This window comes from Lates calcarifer, linkage group LG7_2 (genome assembly GCF_001640805.2).
Source record: "Lates calcarifer isolate ASB-BC8 linkage group LG7_2, TLL_Latcal_v3, whole genome shotgun sequence".
Lineage (NCBI taxonomy): Eukaryota > Metazoa > Chordata > Actinopteri > Centropomidae > Lates > Lates calcarifer.
In genome coordinates, this window is record NC_066854.1 from 570,492 (window position 1) to 586,233 (window position 15,742).

The following is a 15,742-nucleotide window of genomic DNA, read 5'->3' on the forward strand; positions in this document are numbered from 1 at the left end:
CCAAACAGGAGCGTTTAACTTTTAATCCAGAGAGAGACTTTAATGACTCGAAAACATCAGAGTGAAGTTTTACATTTTACATTTCACCCGTCTGCACATCAACAAACACAAACCCTCCTCCCTCTCCTCCTATCACTGCTGTGAGGAAACAGCTCCCTCTGCTGTTTACAGCTCGTTACTACAACAGAGAGGAAACCTGTGAAGTCCTGAATCAGAAAAATACCAAACTAATTTTAAAAGTTTTCAGCCTCAGAGAAACTTTGATCTGAGATTTGGTGTGAGAATAAAAATCAATCAAAATGGCTGCTGGACTCTACAGTCTCTACAGGTTCAGTCCATCCACCTCGGTGAGTTTCCTCGCCCCCGTCGACCCTCCAACAAACAGCCCTCCGAGCTCCGCCTCCTCCTCCTGCAGGTGGGCGGGGTTAAACGCGTCGTCTGGCGCTCCCAGTGTCCTCCACCACGGCAGACGGCTCGCCTGCAGAGTGGCGTTGTGGGCGTCGCGGGCTCGGGCGGCGACTGGACCCGAGGGGCTCAGGAAGGACTCGGCGTCCGTTGCCGTGATGACGGAGAGGGGCGGGGCATCTGCAGGGAAACAGGAAAGCAGTCGTAAAGAAGGAGGAGTCCTGACGGAGGACGTGTGTGTGTGTGTGTGTGTACCTCTGAGCAGCTCCAGCTGAGTGTGTGTGTGAGCCAGCAGAGCCTCCGCCCTCTGCTCCTCCCTCCTCCTCTGCTCCCCTCTCTGCAGCTCTGACAGCAGCAGCAGCTGCACCTCCTCATGGAGGCGCTGACACTCCTCAGGAGACACTCGGCTCGACTGCAGACGGAGAGGAGGACGGTGTTTAACGGCCGAAGCTTCACCCTGAACAGAATGTTTAACGTACCAACTGAGCGTCTTACACGATGCACAGAGACGTAGTCCTCCACCTGTTTCTTTAGCTCCGCCCTCCTGCTGTCCGTCAAACCTTTCTGACCAAACCAGAAAGGCGTGGTGGGCGTGGCCTTCACTGCTCGTCGTCTCTGCAGAAAGCGGCGCACCTGAAAAAACAGAGGAAGCAACAACATCCTGACTTTCAGGAAACAACTCGAATTCAGGTCGACACGGTCGTCGTGGTGACGCCTGGGGCGGGGTCAGGGGTCGTACCGCTCTCTGCAGCGTCCTGGCGGCGTCCTCCTGCCTGCGTCTGTGTCTCAGTGTGTGTCGGTGTGTGTTGTTGTAGCGTCGCCGCTCTCTGAAGCCTCTCCAGAAGCTCTGGATCACCACAGCCGCACGACGCTCGCACTCCTGCAGGTACGACTGCACCTGGTCTGAAAACACACACAAACACACACCTGGGTGATTTAACAGCTGCAGTTAATTAGCCTTTGATCAGAGGCCCGCTTTGTGAGGTCACAGCAACCTTGACCTTTGACCTCTGGCCTCTATCTAATCAGTTCATCCTCGAGTCTAAGTGACAGTTTGTACCAAACTTCCCTCGAGGTGAGATATGAAGCTCAGGAGAGTGTGTGTGTGTGTGTGAGTGTTTACCTGGAGGCAGCAGCTGCAGCAGCTCCCTCTGTTTCTGGTGGAACGCCCTCCTCGCCTGCTGACGCCTCACACACACCTACAACACACACACACACACACGTTTTAAATGCTTTAAGATTCACATCCTCAAACACAGAGATCACACACAGTCTTTGGTCTCACCTGGTACTTCAGCTCCTCCTCCCACTGCTGCGCCTCCTTCTGTTGCTGCTGCTGCCTCCTCCGAGCCCTGACACACACACACACACACACACACACACACACACACACACACACACACACACACTACATCAACGTCCATTTTTGATCCAGAAATATCACTATGTATCACTACCAGACTCCATTGACAAAAACACTAATTTAACCGAGCAGAACACAGGAGCTGCTGGAATACCACTGCCTCCATCTGTTAGTCTGTCTGTGTTACTGTGTGACTTTCAGTGGAGGAAGAAGTAATCAGATACTTTACTGAAGTAAAAGTACCACACAGTAACACAGACACACTAACAGATGGAGGCAGTGGTATTCCAGCAGCTCCTGTGTTCTGCTCAGTTAAAATAGCTGTTTTTGTCAATGGAGTCTGGTAGTGATTTATAAAGATGTTTCTGTAGTACAGTCTGGTACCTGTATCTCCTCTGTAGAGCACTGACAGCTCTGTTCAGACTCTTCACTCTGCGTCTGGTCTGATACGACCTCCACGCCGCCTGGATCGTACAGGCTGCTCGCACATGCTCAGTACTCACCTGCACAGAGGGGAGGGAGGGGTCAAAAACACCTCAGGAAAAGAGGAGAGTGTATTTGAGGTGAAGTGAGATGTACACACCTGAGATGGGCTCATCCTGCCTCTGCCTGATTGGATGAGTGAGATCAGCTGGTCCACTTCCTGGTCGAAGCCCTGCCCCCTCCAGTCTTTGTCCAGGAGGCTGTCCAGACCTGCAGAGAGAGAGACAGTGACCTCTGACCTCTCAGCACAGTCACCTGAACACACACTGCAGTGAGTGACCTCTGACCTCTGAACCTAAGGAGGAGGGGCTGGAGCCGCAGCTGCAGCTGATTGGCCATGAGGAGGATGAGCCTGACAGAAGCCACGCCCACTGCGGAGTCAGAGCTGACAGCTAATTGGCCGACGACGTCGTTGAGCAGCAACAGGACAGAGTCATCGCTCAGTCTGGACAGGAAGTCCCTGCACAGAGACGTTTGAATTAACTTTATTGACATGAGACGTGTTTCAGGAGGAGAAAATGGAGGGTTTGTTGTTTCACTTCTGACTGAAAAACATTAAATTTATGATGTTGTGACTTTTTAAAATCCCTGTTTTTGTCAGTGGAGTCTGGTGGTGATGTATAGAAATGTCTCTGTAGTCTCATTTAGACACTCGTTAGCAACCGCCTTTTTTAAGACACGTAAAAGCTTCAAACATCAGGAGTGGGGGATTTACTGACCCATTTTATGTCGGAGAATAAAACCTGAAAATGTCTTGAGCTTGTGTTAAAACCACAGACCTTATTTCACACATTTAACCAGAAATAAACTGCCATCGACTTCAGGACGAGGGAACAGGAAGTGCTAACATGCTAACATGCTAACTAACTTCCTGGTTGAGCCTCCTACAGTATCGTCATGTTACCTGGTGGTGGTGCAGGTTTGAATCCACAGCTGGACGCAGAGCAGAGACACAGTCGCTTCATCGCACATCTGGATCTGCTCGTAGTGGACGGAGCTGAGGACTGAGGAGGAAACGTTAACACCTGTCTGTGTGGATGCCAATCAATCAATACTGTGATCAATGATGAGGGGACTGACCCTGTGTGGTGAGCTGAGTGTGAGCTCTGAGCAGCCAGCCCGCTGAGTCCATCACCTTCCTGAACACAGACAGACACTGACACACACAGGTGAAGGTCAAATTAATGGAGGGAAACGCTGAGGTTGTAAAGACGAGGACGGAGGAGGTGTCTCACCTCTGAACGCCTCATCAGCTGGCTGGCCAATGAGAGGAGGCCGTCCATGACTGAGGGCAGGAACAGCCTGTGAAAGGCCTTCGAGCGTTCGCCGGGGTCGACCCCGACGCAGCAGGAACTGAGGAGACAGACAGGTAAACAGACAGGTAAACAGACAGAGAGAATCCGTCCACTGGATCGACTCTGTACCTGGTGAGCTGGGCGAGTGTGGCGGCGGCGGTCCAGTTGCCCCTCAGCTTCCTGGGATCCAGAGAGAGGGTGAGGACGCAGTGACTCAGGACGCCGCTGTGATACAACCGAGACTTCACACGAATCAACGCGCTGCTGTCTGGCTGCACCGCCGCCATGTTCAGAGCCTCTGACAGAGAAAACAAACAGACGGAAAAAATAACATAACTAACTGTTAATGAGCTTCTCTCTGTCTCTTAGAATGAAACTAGACGTGTATTCATATTATCTGAGGCCTTTTGGTTTAATGAGAAACATCTCTATATATCTCTACCAGACTCCATTGACAAAAACAGGGATTTAACCAGGAGCTGCTGGAATACCACTGCCTCCATCTGTTAGTGTGTCTGTGTTACTGTGTGACTTTCAGTGGTGGAAGAAGTAATCAGATACTTTACTGAAGTAAAAGTACCACACAGTAACACACACACTAACAGCAGTATTCCAGCAGCTCCTGTGTTCTGCTCAGTAAAACTGCTGTTTTTCTCTATGGAGTCTGGTACTGATATATAAGCCTGTTTCTGGTCCAACAAAAAGGATCTTCCTCTTTCATTTTCTCCAGGTGTATATAACAGTGACAGTAGTGACAGAGGTGGCTGTCTCACTGTTAATCCCGGTGTTGAGCAGGTTGAGTTTCTGCTCCGGGTTCAGGTCTCCAGCCTCCAGACGCTCCTTCAGCTCCGACACCACAGCCTCCTCCTCCTCCTGCACCGCCTCCATCCTCCCTGCTAACAGCCTGGTAAACCAAAGGAGGCAGAAACACTGAGGTCAGCGTGTGAGAGGAGTGTTACACCAACTTCTGCAACTCTGTCACATCCTGTGACCATTTCCTCCAACTCTTTGTAGCAGCTTACAGCCCATAATATTCAGTTATTCTGTCTTACATCACATCCACAGGTACATATAAATGTTACAGGTGTGTCCGTGGAGCACTGACACCTCACCTGTCGATATTCTGGCTCTTCTTCCTGGACTTCCTCTCCCAGCGTCACAGAATCTGAACGCTGACAGATTTTAGCATAACACCTGCTAACACGCCTGCAAACCCAGCACGAGCCTCGTTTCTCTCTTCAGCTGACAGTTAGAAAACGTTACCTGCGGTTAAAAGTGACGTTGACCCGTTAAACAACCGGTCCGTTGACTCGTCAACGTTCAAACGTTGATTTAAAAACGCGACGAAGCCACAAACACAAACACACAGCGTTTTCCAGCTAGCGCGGCTAGCTCTTAGCTGGACGCGCTTCTGTTTCTAGGGCAACGTGACGTCATGACGCTGCGACGCCGCACACCCCTCTGCACCAAAACAGACCATAAAGAAATGTCTACAGACAGATAGATAGATAAATACATAGGTGAATGTTCTATTTATTAAATATAGTGAAAATTAAATATACGATAAATACACCTGAAGGAAAATACGAACAATTGTCAAATAATTGTTATTTTATTCGTTAAAAGTCATTAATAAGGAGAGGTTTGGGTTGCCAGGTTATCTTTTTATATTTTTAATTAATTAGAAGCTGGAAAACAGCTGCAGAACATCAGGAAAAAATACATTCATTATATTGTTATTATTGACCTTTATTTATTGACTTCCTGTTTAAATCTAACGTTGCTGTGTGTTTCTGTTCAGTAACACTGCAGCTAGAAACAGGTGAAATGAGAGTTTAGATAAAGTGCAGTGTGAAGAGTTAACTCCTTGAGGATGTCTGTAGAGTTTCCTGTGGGGGCAGGCTGCTGTGTGCTGCTCTGAACTCTGGGTGGCGCTGTAGCTTCAGCTGAGAGTAAAACTACAGCTTCATTCATTGAGCTCTGCGTGTTTTCACTGTCTGACTCTACTCACTCACTCTCTCAGTGTATACAGCATGTATATTAATTTTAATTTATTTTTATTCTTAAATATTTCCACTGATTTACATTATTAGTATTTATCTTTAATATTTAATGTGTTTTCTCTTTATAAACCTCTTTCTTGCTTATTTCCAGATAATATATCTTATACAAACATGAATTCATTCATTCATAAGTGAAGTTATTTAGTGTATTTAATGTATTATTAGTGTATTAATAAATCAACTGTTATTATCACGTTTATTGCCATTTTTATGACATTTTCCTCCAGAATTCATCTTATTGTTATAAATGTCTTATTGTCCTGTGAAATGGTCGCTCTGGTTATTCAATAAATAAACATTATAAATAATAATAATTCTGGTTATTTAATAAAGATCTTATTCATTAAAATGTTTTTATGATATAATATAATATAATATAATATAATATAATATAATATATGTGACTGAAGCTGCTCGCGTCAGAATCCGTCATGTGTGTTAATAGTAACTGTAGCTACAGTAATAGTAACGTTGTAGTAACGGGGAGAGGCGGGGTTTGTGTGTGTGTGTGTGTGTGTGTCGGTGCAGCAGCTGCTGCAGCCCTCGTGCACAGCGCCCCTCTCTCTGCACGGTGCGCCTGCGTGCTGAAACACACACCGACCGACCGAGCGTCCGTCCGCTGCCTGGACCGGCAGGAGGAGAGAGAGAGAGGGTACCGGGGCGACGGTAACGGTATCTGCGGGCAGTAACGGTACCAGTAACGGTGACGTGATGTGATGCGATGCCGCGCGGGATCACGGTAACGTAAGAGCAGCAGCAGCAGCAGCAGCGGAGGAGGAGGAGGAGGAGGAGGAGGAGGTCTGTCGAGGCTGAGCCGAGGAGGATGCAGCAGTGATCGGTACCGGGAGGAGGGGAACACATCCGTCCGACCAACGGTGCGACCGTCCGCCGCCCGCCTGCTCCGCGCGCCGGCCTGTCCGGGAGCCTGGACCGTATCCGATCTGATGTAAACCCGCAGGGATGGACGGGTAGGCAGGGAGGAGGCGCGAGGAGCGGAGCAACCGACGGTACATAACGGAGGAGAGAGCGCGAGGAGGAGGAGGAGGAGGAGGGAGGAGGGAGGAGGACCAGCGCAAGGAGGAGGGAGGATGAATCCGGTGGATGGAGGAGGAGAAGCGGGCCCGGACGGCCTGGCGACGGCAGGTAGGGTGTGTGTGTGTGTGTGTGTGTGTGTGTAGTGGGAGCTGCTGTCGCCATGATGCCTCCACATCCGCCCATTGACTCAGAGAATGTGTGTGTGTGTGTGTGTGTGTGTGTGTCAGCATCCCTCTGTCCAATGGCACTGAGGTGTGTGTGAGTGTGTGTTGGGGGTGGAGGGTCCTGCCAAGGAGGATTGTGGGAAGGCCTGCACGGCTGTTAGTGTGTGTGTGTGTGTGTGTGTGTGTGTGTGTGCTCCGTTAAAACACATGTATTAGCCGTTATAAGACGTGGTCACGTGACGCTTCCGTGTTCCATTCATTCCAGTGGAGGAATCAGTGCAGCGCAGTCACCTGTATTAAAAACAGAATCCTGGCTCCTGATTGGCTGACGGCCCTCAATTATAATCATCTCCTCGCTCTAATCAGGCCTCAGGTGCTCATATTCACCTGCAGGTAACCATGGCAACCGATGCTTCCACCTAAACCAGTCCGGATTGTTCACAGTGACAGAGGTAACAGCTACAGCTGCGAGTCCATTAGCTGATCAATTGGCAACTATATTGATTATAGATTCATCACTGCCTCGTGCAGCCTGGAGAGATGATCAATCTGAAGATCTCTGAGGTTCAGACCAGAATTGGCTTCGTTTTCTGCTGTTTCACATCAATATTTAAACCAATCGATCACAGATTAATCAATAAGTTCAGGTGGAGGGTTTACAGTGAAGCAGCTGCAGGTTTAAACTCACTGAAATGTTTTCATATTTAAAAGTGAAACTGGGGCAGAAACATTTAACATCAGTGAACTGACGACATGGTCAAACAGAAAGACAACAGACGTGTTGTTAGAGGATGGTCTGATACTGTAATTAAAGTGGTTCATGTCCTGGAGAATCCACATGATCAGGTCCTGATGACTTCATCTGTGAGCGGCTGACATGTTGGAGATTCAGAGGACATGGTGGTGAAATGTGTTCATTATTTTTTGTTGTATAATCAGTGTGATGAGTCCTGACAGACTGACAGCAAGTTTCTCTGAAGGCTTTTCATCTGGCCTGTGCAGCAGCTATTTTAGGCTTTACACTGACTCAGTGTGTGTGTGTGTGTGTGTGTGTGTGTGTGTGTGTGTGTGTGTGGACAGACTCTGGTTTCAAACCGTCGTCGTGAGGAAACGACTCGAGACTTCAGAGAGGTACCAGTTGGTTTTAGGGTTCAGGTTCTTGAGACTGAAGCTGTCCTGGACTCAGCCTGATCGACGGCTGGTTCAGGATCAGTCGGCCTGACAGACAGCTGATCGGGGATCAGTCAGATTCCTGATTGAGTCTTCTGATCACAGTGCAGAGCAGGATGGCTGAACATGCTGGATTGAGACCTGGTGTCATGTTTACACTCTAACAGACATAAACACCCACCTCTCTCTCATTAGCGTCTGCAGCCTGTTAGCTTCTGCTCTCAGCCCTGTTATATATTAACACGAGGTCCACCTCCTCTGCCTGTTCACACACTCCACCATTCAACTGAAAACACGTTCAGCATTTATTCCTCGCTGGGTTTGCACAGGAAGCAGGAGCTGACGTGAAGCAGGAGTGGAGTTTAACTCTGTTAGAACAGCCTGTTCTCGTGTTGTTATTGATGATTTATCACCTGGAACTGAAATTAAATCAAGCTGCAGCCCGGAGTTTAGATTATTTCCTCATTTCTGACCAGCCTGCATCAAAATGTCATGTTTCATCTGTTCATTCAACTGTTCTCTGTGAATATTACCTCCCTACATCACGCCTTAAACACCGACTCTTCACCACCGTTTACCCTCTGGCCAGGGGGATTTACCGTATAGCTACCTGTCTAAAAATAGCCACAGAATCATCAGTAAACATCTCGCAGACAATCATGTTACAGTCCTTCATGTGCAGGAATCTGTGGGCCGGTGTTAAGTTTCACAGACTGGGAGTAGATCCTGAGGAAAGTGAAGTCTGGTTTCTGAATGTCCTTAACCTTCAGCTGAATCCCAACCAATCACACCCGCAACAACCTGGAGAATCAAGTCATGACTGACAAACACTGATTATTTAAAGGAAACATGCAGAGATTTGCAGTTCCAGTTTGGAGAGGTCCAACTACCAGGATCCAGATCAGTGTCTAACTGTGGTCGATGCCGTTATTCATTGAGCGAAAGCTCAGAAAAAACATTTTTGACTCGTGGTTTTCACGTTCTGTCTGACAAAAACCAGTACGTTTTTTTTTTTTAAGTTAACGATTCTTGAACATTTGTCGTCGGCCAACATATAAACTGAATAAGCTGATATCAGCTGATGAGCCGTGGAGGGAATGTCTTCAACTTTGGTACAAAAGTTCACTTGGAGTCAGAGATGAAGTGGTTGACTCTGGTGGTTAAAGGTCAAAGGTTAAGGTCACTGTCACTGGTGCTGATTCCAGCTTGTTTTTCTCATGTCTCATCACGGTCATGCTGCCTGAGAGGGGTTTTGGAGTCTCTCCGTCCTTGTTTGAGGGAGGTTTCCTCATCAGTGCAGCTCGGCTTGACCTGGTTACGTGTTAACAGAGCTGTGACACAGTTGGAGAGACAGTGTTGGGTTTTAAAATCACGTAAACCTCAGCATCTCCTGATAATCCACGAGGGGTCTAAAGACAAACAATTAGTCTGGATTAATCAGGCGGTCAATCTGGGTCTGAGCGGTCAGCGGTCTGACAGGAAATAAAGGACTGAAGAACGCTGATGAAGGAGAAAGAGGACGGAGTTTAGGTTGGATGAATGTGAGCGTTCCCTTTCACTTCTCCTTCATCTCCTTCCTGTTTTTAGGTTTTCTCTCTGAGGGTTATCGCTGCTCGCCAAGCTGCTAATGTGAGACGTTTAATGCCCTCAGTGTGTGTGTGTGTTGGATTAGCTTCCTCCCGCTGTGCAGGATGATCTGACGCACATGGGAGGCCTGTGTGTCTGTCTGCAACACACACACACACACACACACAGACACACACTGCAGGACTCAGCTTTTTAATTGAACTGTCTGTCAGCTCGTCTCTGAAGCCTGATTGGCTCATTTTGGTGGACGGTTAAAAACAGTCTTGTGTTGTCTGCTTGGCCTTTATTGTAACTTCCACACTTAAAAGGAGACACGCCGGAGGAGCTGAATCGACCCAAACACTGTTCAAAAGCAGCGAGGCTGAAGGGATGCCAGCGCCGATCGGTCAGTTTTGGTCCCGGCTGGAATATCTAGAGCTGAAACGATTTGCTGATGAGGAGTTTTTGACCACAGAGCTTAGTTTTGGTTACATCAAATAATTCAACACATTTCTGACACAACACAAACACAACCTACAATGAATTTAATTCCTGATTACTCTGATGATTATTGTCGTGAGTCCCATTTTGGACCAGTCGTGCTCGGTGGTAAAAGTTAGGCTCTAGATGAATAATACTGTAAGTCAGCAGTGTGGGAACATTTTGGTCAACCCCCACACAGAAGAAAGAGGCTGCTACACCCCTGATATGTACAACAGACACAGCCTGCTCTGAATTTAATACAACAGTCAGTTTAGATTTATCTGTGTTATAGTGTTAATTCTGAAATAAAAAATGAGCGGTGGTGGTTGGGTTGGGTGTTCAGTAGGGTTGGGTTGGTTGGAGTTAGTAAACCACAGGAGACGTAGAGAAACAGCAAATATTCAGACTTGAGAGGTTTGAATCGGTGAGACGTGTCACTCTGACTCAGTCAAAAAACAGAATAACTGTTTCAGGATTAGATTCTGTTTCAGATGGACTGATCCTCCTTATAGAAAATAATGGACTCCTTCTCCCTCTGTGCGTCAGGTTCAGGTAAAGCAGAGTGTGTTCGGGCGGTCGACGTCCTGACGGTGCTCAGAGAGAAAGTGGCCTTCGTCTCAGGTAACGAACACGAACACGGCTGCAGGTTCTGTGTGGTCCTGATGTGACCTGGTTTAACTGACGGTGTTTTCCAGGTGGACGGGACAAACGAGGAGGACCGATCCTGACCTTCCCCGCCAGGACCAATCATGATCGAATAAAACAGGAGGACCTCAGCCGACTGGTCACTTACCTGTCGACCATACCCAGGTACCTGTCTCCCTCTCAGTGAGCTCTCTGAGTCTGGCTCGGACTAACCCCACCCGTCTGTCTGTCTGTCTGTCTCCACCCGTCAGTGAGGACGTGCGAGCTCGTGGCTTCACCGTGGTGGTGGACATGCGCGGCAGTAAGTGGGACAGTGTGAAGCCGGTGCTGCGAACGCTGCAGGAGTCGTTCTCCTCCAACATCCACACGGCGCTGCTCATCAAACCAGACACCTTCTGGCAGAAACACAAGACCAACCTGGGCAGCGCCAAGCTCAGCTTCGAGGTACTACTGCAGTACTACAGCTCATAACTACAGTACTACTACTGATGAAAGGATAGGATTTAATAACTTAAGTACTACTCAGTACTAACACTAATAAGTTTTAACTGAAGAACTATTATTGCTACTAACTGATGTACTACTAACAGAAATACTACCACTGCTAACTGAGGTACCGCTACTACTAGCTACTGCAGTACTACTATCTACTGTCTGTAGAGTAGAAAAGTACTGTGTAAGACTAGGAGTACTAGTAGGAAACTGTAACTGAAGTAGTAGTAGTAGTGTTTGTTTGAGTGTTTTATTTAATATCTATTTTGAAGCAGTTCTTATTGGTGGTTCAGGTGTGACTGGTTTTGAAGTAGTACTGTAGTTTTGTGGTATTTGTACTCACCTGCAGTAAACCTCTGTCTGCAGACCAGCCTGGTGTCGGTGGAGGGTCTGTCCCGGCTCGTCGACCCCTCCCAGCTGACCTCTGACCTGGGCGGCTCAGCTGGAGTACGACCATGTGGAGTGGACCGAGCTGCGTCTGGGTCTGGAGGAGTTCTCGGGGGCCGCCACGCAGCTGCTGGCCCAGCTGGAGCAGCTGGAGGCCGGGCTGAACCGCATACCAGAGCCCCAGGACGTGGACGAGGCCCGAAAGTAAGAAAGAGTCTCGGTCAAACTTAGTGATTATTTGATAAGCTATTGATTGTGTATCAGATATTTACCTGATGATGTTCACCCCCCAGACTCCTGGAGGAACATGGTCGTCTCCGTAACACCATCGCCACGGCGCCGGTCGATGCCCTCGACCGAGAGGGGCGGAGCTTGCTCCAGCGTATGCGCCTGGGCCCCTCACATGGCGACGCCTCTTCTGAAGGCGCCGGCGGTGGCGGCAGTAGCCACGGCAGCTGGCTGTCGGGCGGGGCGGACTTCCAGAGCGTGGCGCCCAAGGTGTCGTCTCTGCTGGACCGACTGCAGGCGGCTCGCAGCCACCTGCTGCAGAGCTGGAGCGACAGGAAGCTGCACCTGGACCAGGCGCTGCAGCTGCACCTGTTTGAACAGGACGCCACCAAGGTGAGATGGAGGGAGGCGTTACAGAAATACGTACAAGACAAATAATAAAATGGAAGTATAACATACAGGTAAACTGAACCACAGGCGCGAACTCACCTGAGCTGTCTCTCTCTCAGATGTCGGAGTGGATCGCCCACAGTAAAGAGCTGTTCATGCAGAGTCTGGCGGAGGTCGGACAGAACCACCAGCACGCCCTCGACCTCCAGACACAACACCAGCACTTCACCGCCAACTGCATGGTCAGTCTGCGATCTGCGTTCAGTGTTAACGAGATTTTCTCTTAACGAATCCTTAACGAGGTCTCTGATTGTCTCCGAGCAGAACGGCAGTGTGAACGTGGACAGCGTGGTTACCGTGGCGGCGAGGCTCGCAGAGGCCGGTCACTATGGGGCGGAGCGCATCGCCAATGTGTCGTCACGGTTACAGGAAGACTGGAAGTCCCTGACGACAGCGCTGGAGGAGCGTAGCAACACGCTCGCCATGGCAACCGGCTTCCACCAGGGGGCAGAGCAGGTGATTAATACACCTGTATGTCTACCTGTCTGTCTCCTACATTAAATCAGTCAGGTGATGTTCACAGGACTAAATGTTTACCTGTCTGTCTCTCTACCTGTCTGTCCAGTTCCTGCTTAAGGTGGAGGGCTGGGTTCAGGTGTGCTCTGAAGGGTCGTTGCCGTCGGCGACAGCAGATCTGGAAACTGCAATAAAGAAACATCAAGAGCTGAATGAGGAGATCTCTGCAAACTACACACAGGTAACCTGTCTGCCTTCACACCTGTCTGTCTTTACACCTGTCTGCTTCACACCTGTCTGTCTTTACACCTGTCTGTCTTACACCTGTCTGTCTTCACACCTGTCTGTCTTTACACCTGTCTGCCTTCACACCTGTCTGTCTGCAGGTCAGTGAGAGCGGCAAAGCCTTATTGGACGTCCTCCAGCGTTGCCCGGCGACTGACTCTGATGACTCAGCGACCAAACCAGACTTCACTGCCGCCACGCACGGCATCATGGGAGTTCTGCACCAGGTCATGCAGGTACGACTCATTTTAACCTGTCTCACATCCTTCTGTCAGAGCGACAGACAGCTGGACTGATGTGACGTTTGTTTGTTTTGTCTGCAGGGTCATCATGAGGTGGAGGGGGCGTGGCAGCACCGTAAGCTCCGCCTCCACCAGCGCCTGCAGCTGTGCGTGTTTCAACAGGATGTTAGACAGGTACGACGACGGATCCAGATCCAGATCCAGATCCAGATCCAGACTGAGAAGTCTTGTTCTTGGCAGCTATTTTCTGATCCAGATTTAAGGCTCAGTTTAATTCCCTTTTTCCTTCCTCCTCCTCTCTCCACCTGTCTCTCTCCACCTGTCTCTCTCTCTCCACCTGCCTGTCTCTCAGGTGTTGGACTGGGTGGAGCAGCACGGTGAGGTTTTCCTGAACAAACACAGCGGCGTGGGGAAGTCTCTGCACCGAGCCCGAGCTCTGCAGAAACGCCACGACGACTTTCAGCAGGTCGCACAGGTAACTACAGAAAACTACAGGTAACTATAGTGAGGCCTGGTCAAAGGCCAAAGGTCAAGGTGGCGTTGAGACCACGATATCTCAGGAAAGCTTGGAGGGATTTTCCTCAAATTTGCCTCAAACGTTCACCTGGAGTCAAAGATGAACTGAGTAGATTTTGGAGGTCAAAGGTCAAAGGTCGTAACAAAAAAAACAACATAGGCCATGACCCAAGAATTCACATGCAGCTGGACTGTGTTACAACATATGGACTGTTTATCTGAAAGTACATCAGCGCTGATTGACAGCACATATAATATACCTCTGTGTGTGTGTGTGTGTGTGTGTGTGAGCAGAACACTTACACTAATGCAGAGAAGCTTCTGGAAGCAGCAGATCAGCTGGCTCAGTCTGGAGAGTGTGAGGAGGAGGAGATCTACCAGGCAGCCAGAGACCTGGAGCTACGCATGCAGGTAGAGAGACCATGAGTGAATGGATGAATGGATGAAGTGATTATACATTATTATAACATTGTGGCACGTGTTGCTAGCATGTTGCTAACACGTTGCTAACGTGTTGTTGTTGTGTTGCAGGCGTTTATCCAGCGTGTTGAACAGAGGAAGCTGCTGCTGGATCTTGCTGTGTCTTTCTACACACACACTAAGGAGGTAACACACACATGTGTAAATACTGTGATGTACTGCAGTACATGATACTTATACTGCAGTACGTGTACTGTGATATTATAACCAGCTCTGACACTCTTCTTCCTCCTCTTTGTTTTTCTCTTTATTTCCTCTTCTTGACGTTTTCTTCTTCTTCCTCGTTCTCTCTTCCTCACCTTCATTTCTTCTCCTCCTTCCTGTCTTCCTCCTTTTCCTCCTCCTCCTCCTCCTCCTTCTTTTTCCTCCATTCCTCCCCTCTTTACATCTTCCTCTACCTCCTCCCTCCTCTCCCATCCCGTCCCCTCCTCCTCCTTTCTCCTGTTCCCCCTTTGGCTCCTGTCCTTGTCTTCCCCTCTCTACATCTTCTCTCCTCCCCCGTCCTCCCCCTCTCCTCCCCCCTCAGCTCTCAGTCTGGATGGAGGGCCTCCAGAAGCAGCTGTCCTCAGACCTCTGTGTTTGTCCAGACACAGTCGAGGCTCTGCAGACTCTCATCAGCCAGCAGCAGCAGCAGCAGGCCAACACCCAGGTACCCGCTCGCCTCCGTCCCCGTCCCTCTGACCCGACCCCGTCATAACAACCTAACACCCCACTGACCTCTGACCCCTCGCCTCTAACCCCCCGCACTAACCCAAACTCTAACCCTGACCCACAGGAAGCTGCGATGAGTGTCATCCGGGAAGGAGAAGACCTCATCCTGCAACTCAGGTACACACCGAGAGCATGGGTGTGTTTGATTTATGCCTCACCGCTGCACGGACAGCCTGGGTTTAACGTGTGTGGGTGCTTTTGTTTCACACATCGGGGCAGCTCAGACTGGTGTGTGTCATAACGATGGGTACATTTGTTTTGGGCATCAAGGCAGCTCTGTGGCCCACGTGATGTTGGCGTATGAATTCCATGTGGGTGCGTTTGTTTTCTACATGTGCGGGTGCAGATTTTTCTAGATTTGTGAGAATGTGTGGGTTTGTTGTAAGTTTTATGCTGTGTTTACGGGTGCATCTTTCAAAGAGAGGCAAAGTAAAGCTTGTAGGTGTTTTATTTCTAGTTTGTGTAAAGTGTGTGGGTGTGTTTATTTTTTCTTTTGGTTGTGCTTGTTTTTTAGTTTGTATAGACTTTGTTGGTGAGCTTTTGTTTTTCCAAATGTCAAAATCCTGTATGGGTGCATTTGTACAACCTGTGGGGATGAATTTTTCAAATTTGGATAACCTGTGTGGATTATACCTGCAGCTCAGAGGCTGAGTGAAGTTAGTGTTTGTAATAGTTGTGAATGTGTTTTCAGGTTTACAAAGTGAGTGTAGGTGCGTTTGTTTCTGGCTTTGTAAAGCCTCTGTGGGTGCAACTGTTTTGTAATTTGAAAAGCCTGTGTGGGGGCGTTTGTTTGAAAATTACAACCTAAGTTGGGTGTATATGT

The 15,742-nt window shown here is 48.9% G+C and overlaps 2 protein-coding genes across 3 annotated transcripts in view; one reads left to right on the plus strand and one right to left on the minus strand.

The window, feature by feature from the left end:
* Window positions 1–19: 19 nt before the first annotated feature.
* Window positions 20–11,627, minus strand: LOC108873202 (IQ calmodulin-binding motif-containing protein 1). Of its 2 annotated transcripts, none has more exons than XM_018661330.2 (15): window positions 11,508–11,627; window positions 4,320–4,450; window positions 3,676–3,844; window positions 3,487–3,604; window positions 3,332–3,407; window positions 3,156–3,255; window positions 2,539–2,711; window positions 2,352–2,461; window positions 2,153–2,271; window positions 1,691–1,757; window positions 1,529–1,604; window positions 1,145–1,308; window positions 901–1,038; window positions 661–817; window positions 20–585 (listed from the first exon to the last, which is right to left on the minus strand). In XM_018661330.2, the coding sequence occupies exons 2-15, from the start codon at window positions 4,432–4,434 to the stop codon at window positions 323–325; spliced, it is 1,845 nt and encodes a 614-aa protein (XP_018516846.1). In that variant the 5' UTR covers window positions 4,435–4,450; window positions 11,508–11,627; the 3' UTR covers window positions 20–322. The 2 variants fall into 2 exon arrangements, with proteins under 2 accessions (XP_018516846.1, XP_018516845.1); XM_018661329.2 differs by lacking the exon at window positions 11,508–11,627 and adding an exon at window positions 4,659–4,998.
* The window catches only part of LOC108873203 (kalirin-like), a 30,941-nt gene continuing 21,352 nt past the window's right edge, over window positions 6,154–15,742 (plus strand). The window contains 17 exon segments of the mRNA XM_018661331.2: window positions 6,154–6,752; window positions 10,574–10,648; window positions 10,723–10,837; window positions 10,924–11,116; window positions 11,531–11,605; window positions 11,607–11,755; window positions 11,845–12,172; window positions 12,289–12,411; window positions 12,494–12,685; window positions 12,795–12,926; window positions 13,072–13,206; window positions 13,294–13,386; window positions 13,565–13,687; window positions 14,023–14,139; window positions 14,260–14,334; window positions 14,735–14,857; window positions 14,984–15,096. Coding sequence (XP_018516847.1) covers window positions 6,698–6,752; window positions 10,574–10,648; window positions 10,723–10,837; window positions 10,924–11,116; window positions 11,531–11,605; window positions 11,607–11,755; window positions 11,845–12,172; window positions 12,289–12,411; window positions 12,494–12,685; window positions 12,795–12,926; window positions 13,072–13,206; window positions 13,294–13,386; window positions 13,565–13,687; window positions 14,023–14,139; window positions 14,260–14,334; window positions 14,735–14,857; window positions 14,984–15,096 — 2,216 coding nt within the window. The 5' untranslated portion in view covers window positions 6,154–6,697.